This window comes from Montipora capricornis, chromosome 11 (genome assembly GCF_036669925.1).
Source record: "Montipora capricornis isolate CH-2021 chromosome 11, ASM3666992v2, whole genome shotgun sequence".
Lineage (NCBI taxonomy): Eukaryota > Metazoa > Cnidaria > Anthozoa > Scleractinia > Acroporidae > Montipora > Montipora capricornis.
The window spans coordinates 15,828,546-15,833,545 of NC_090893.1; the positions used below are offsets into that span (position 1 = coordinate 15,828,546).

The 5,000-nt window shown below is 39.4% G+C and overlaps 1 protein-coding gene across 1 annotated transcript in view; it reads left to right on the forward strand.

The window, feature by feature from the left end:
• The window catches only part of LOC138024559 (uncharacterized), a 169,732-nt gene that overhangs the window by 162,518 nt on the left and 2,214 nt on the right, over positions 1–5,000 (forward strand). The window contains exons 14-15 of the mRNA XM_068871781.1: positions 4,267–4,512; positions 4,877–4,954. Of these exons, the coding sequence (XP_068727882.1) occupies positions 4,267–4,512; positions 4,877–4,954 (324 nt within the window). The remainder of the gene's footprint in view (positions 1–4,266; positions 4,513–4,876; positions 4,955–5,000) is intronic.

The following is a 5,000-nucleotide window of genomic DNA, read 5'->3' on the forward strand; positions in this document are numbered from 1 at the left end:
AATTAGTCAAATTTCAAATTGTTTTTTGCCTGAAGACTGTGCAGAGTTTAATACAAATAATTAAAATTATAAATAGCCAGAAAATTGTAAACACAGACCAGCTGACAGACTACTCAAGGTGTTCGATTCCTTTTCTGGTATCCATAATCCAACTCGAAAAAGTTACCAGAGAATTTGCCGTTAATTTGGTTTCGGTATTATACATGACACCACAGTTGATAAAATATTAACGAGAACTCAACGAAGAGCTAAATCAGCGGCTAAATTTCTTGTGCGTGGCGATGTCTATTTTTCAAGCTTCTTATGCAAATTGATTGGCTATCAATGCAAAAAATTCACCTTTTTTGCACTATTTTAACTTTCTGCACTAATTTCCGAGCACTTTTCTGCATTATGTTTGGTATTAATTGACGTGCTCTCGGGCAATCAACGCCCTGAAATTTCTGCATGTGTATTATTATATAATTTGAGCGATTATGACTTTAATGAAATTACAAGAAATTTATCATGATTGTGTTTACATGTAGATGCTGACACAACGCACAGAAACGTCATGCTGCAAGACAAAGACAATGATCCTTACAGGTTTGTTAAGTGCTTGTGCCGGTATTCAGCTGCTGTTTTTTTTTCAAATAAATTCTCTCAGTTAGCACTGAATTTAATACACCTGGCCATAGGATTCTGCAATCAGTCAGGTTTCTGCACCCCTCGATTAACTATGGTTTCTGATACAACTTAAAGACGAAGATGCACTATAAAAGGTAAGCTACCTAAGGCATATGCGGATAATTTATCAATCAAGCGAGGAAAAATACAGAGCTGTGGTATTTTTTGCAATGAAATGTCCCTAACGACGATGTGTCCGTAATATGTAATGACACGTTATCTGTCATTCTTATTTTTAAAATCCCAAGTCACTTTTGTCACCAATATATTTGCCTCTGTTTGTTGAACTCAGTTTGGAGCAAAATCAAAGCCTGAGGCGACCTTTGTATAGTGCGTCGTTGTGTTAAGATAATTTTATGATAAATGGTTTGAACTCAGGCGTAACATACTGTTCCCCCGGCACAATCAGATTGCACATGTGAGTAAAGTCCTGGGGACTGTTGCTTGTGACTGACCATTGGATCCGTACGGATGTCATCTTCAGAGTGGAGACCGTGATAATTGTGTTGCAGGTGGATTGTTAAGTAGTCTGCTTTTTGAGCACAGCTCAGTCATCCTTTATTAATTGCAAAGGACTTGACAATGGTGAGACAAACGAAAATTTCATATTTCTGCCTAGGGGGCCAATAACAATTTCATTGTTATCGTAGCTTTAAACAAAATTTTGTTCTCTTACCTTTTTGAAATGACAGGACATGCATGCATTATAGGTGACATAACCTTCCCCCACCCACCCCGTTCATTAAGGAGTAAAATTGTATGATATTGGACAGAGTAAAATCTATAAGGTGTCACTCCCAGGAGGCAATGGGTTAAGAGATAGCTACACCTCTCTCCCAGTGAACTGGTATTTAGCAATGTGCATTTTCTGATTGAATTGCAGTGTCTTAGGAGCGCCAAGTGACGCTAGAAATGATGACATCAGGAAGCATAAGGTGATTCACTGGTTTTGCATTGCGCAACCCTACAACGCATAATTTATTGCGTCATTGGTGCGCGCATTAACTCGCTCACGTTGCTAAAGGGCGGCTTTTCATTGACGCCAAGTTGAATCTGTAAAGAAATGGCTATTTTCTCCTGAACGAGCACGGCTGAATCCCGAGGGATTGAAAAATTTTGTTTTTGCGCACCGAAATTCGTTCCCAAACCTTTCAACTCGAGGCTCGGGGTACGAAATCTATTGTCTATGGCCAATATGGCCGCCGCGCGAATAAGGCCCATTCTGTACTTCAGTTGTTGCCACCGACAAGTGCTCTCTTAGAGAAAGTGAATGTTACTCATCAGTTCGCTAATCACTTCCAAGGCAACACTGTTACCGATATTACATAAAATGTGTTCTGATGAGTTTGAAAATAATTGTAAAGAACGATTATTTTTAATACTTGCCTTACTTTTTACTTTATTGACTAACAATTCGCATCGAGCTAGGATCTATGCGTACGCCCACAACACAAATTCATGAAGAGACGCTAAAAAGAACGAAATCTAGTAATCGGACTCTAATACGAGCTTTGCTTTAGCGTTGGGGACTGGGCAGAGCATTACATAGATTAATAAAAAAACTTAGAGTGCGCAAGAAAGCAAGAAATTATGAAAATGGGAACCAATGCTCAGTGATTGGCTTAGAGATCTTATGCCAAATGCTCTTTCAATCACATGCGAAAAAAAAAACTGAATGTACTTTCTCTGTTATTGTTTGTTTGTTTGTTTGTTTATTTGTGACTAGGAGTAATCATTAATCATGAAGTGCGTTCGTGGGGACGAAATTTGGGTTCTGGAATATGTGAGGAAGTATATGATGTTTCCGTCCTAGTAAACATACTAATTCGAACGTGAGCAGTCTTACTTACATATCGATACATACGTAATTCCTGAGGAACTATGCCTTTGGAATCCTACATGAAATCCTAGTATAAGAATGGACTAGTTCCCACAATGTAATACGTTGGCTGTGTAAGCAACACGTAGCCATCATACTTGCACGTTTGGTTAAGCAATAATACTTTCGATTCGTATCAGGCGAGTAACTGATCTCCTCATCAACTTATATAATAGTTCGACAGGTCAAGTTAACTGCTTGTCACGCTTTCCTCCTATGAAAACCACGCGGTAGTCTTTAGACGTCCGCTTCACGATGCTCAGACTTGCTCAGACTACTACGAAAACCACGAGGTGTGCGATAGTCTTTGCGCATCTGACGTATGACGTCATTCAAAATAGCGCAGAAAATGCAGACGGTCGACGAAAAATTCTCAAAGAAAGTCACACTTGAAACCACAGGACACCTAAGATTATGAACTGTGTTCTCCTTCGTTGAACGCAATTAATATGTTTTCATTTGCATCAAGAAAAGCGAAAGGATTATGACAAAGAGACGGCTTGGAAGAGAGGACAAGAAGAAAGAGTAATTCTAGTCTCTTCGCTTGCGTTTTCCCTCTCATTTTAATTTCAATTCAATTTTGATTTTGCGTGCAAAATGAATCAGAGCGTGCATGTGGTGGAACGTTTAAATTCCGAACATCGCAAACAGTCGGCAGTGAAACAGCAGCAACTCTTGTTTCACGAGAGTCTCCAGTTCCCACAGTTAACGATGGTATTCCACAATGACTTTATTGTGCCGCCCGTTATTTTTCAAAACGTGCATTTCAAAACGCGAGAAGATACATCATTTGTGGAGTGTATACACAGGCCAGTAGAAATACTGGTGAAGCGGCCTTTTTCTAGCTTTGTTTTCGTAGAGCAGTTCTCTGTTTTCCAATGCTCATCGACTGGCCTAGAGATCTCATGCCTAATTCTCTTTCAATTACAGGCGAAAACAAAACCGAATGTACTTTCTCTGTTATTGGATTCGCTCTGACGAAGGGCTAACGCTCGAAACGTCAACTTTTAGAATCTCTGTACGGTGGCCAATTTACATTATCAACTCCGTTGATAAAACCAAATTTCTGTTATTGTTAGTCTGCCTGTCTGTCTCTCTGTCTGTTCTTTTATTTATTACTAGGAGTAATCCAATGATTAATTATGAAGTGCGTTCGTGGGGAGAAAATTTGGGTTCTGGAATATGTGAAGGAGTATATGATGTTTCCGTCCTAGTAAACTTCCTAATCCGACCAGTGTTAGAACCCGCGTCCTTTTGTACAGTAGTCCAATTCTCAACTAACTGAGCCACCGGTGCAAGGTACCGCCAAGGCTAAATGTATAATTCCGCCAAGAGCTTTGGTTTTGTTAAGTAACTATTATTATTTTTCGTTTTAATTGTAGACAGCATTTGATGAGATTGATGGAAGACGGTTGCTTTCTGGAAAAGGTAAGTTTGTGGCTGATGTACCATGTCGTATTTGAATATCATGATTCCACGGATTTTTAAAGTAAGGTCGCCTATAGGTAAAATCACACACATTTCTTTGTTACGCCACCAATCCCTTTCGCATCGCTAGAATTCAATTATTTTTTCTTGAAAGTACTTGCTTCCTGGCTGCTCATATCGCGTTCAAGGTTGTTCGCTGTTTTATGTTTTTTCCATTAAATCAGCTGAAGTTGGAGATCAGTCAGACAGTGCCAATTTACCTTCAAACACTAAAAGTCTTTGCATTGCTTTAGGGATTGAAGACGGGAATCTCGCCCAGCTTCCTAGCGATGTTGTTAAATCACTTATGTCGGATTCATGCAGTCCAGAAGAAATTGTAGTTCAGCTGAAGGAGAGTCTACATTTGGGCGAAAAGTGTTTCGAGCAACCAAACCCTGAAACAAAGAGGACGATCCGTTGCCTGGGGAAGAGAGCAAATGATTTAAACAGGATTGATGTTGTCAAGCACCTGAGAGAAATTACACCAGCGGGGACCACTGGTAAGTTTGTAAACATGCAGTGTTTGTTCAGCTTCAAAGGTAGACTCTACAGTGAGCTGAGCCAGAGAAAAGCAATAAAAAAGATATTCCGTATCTCAGCAAAAAGAAGCACGTAAAACCTAGATACCCCGTGAAGGTTCATGTTGACAATGACAGCTAACTACAGTTACAAAAAAAAACATTCTGAAAGGAAAATTTCAATTCTGTTTGAATTTACCTCACCAACCATTTCGCCGATTACGTGTTTTTTTTTTTTTTTTTTTCTTCAGTGTAGAATTGTCGCCTGCACATTCGTTTTTTCATTTAATCTCTTTTGCTTGTTTCATGTCTTTTTGTCTGTCCCAATGAGCAATGTTTTTTGCAGGCCCCTTGCTACCAGGGAACCTTGATATTCGCAATATCCATCATAGTCAGATGAGAGAGCTTACAATGGACTTAAGCTGTAAGTTGAACCTAACGTAGTGAAATTGAGCTAACACAGTGCTGTT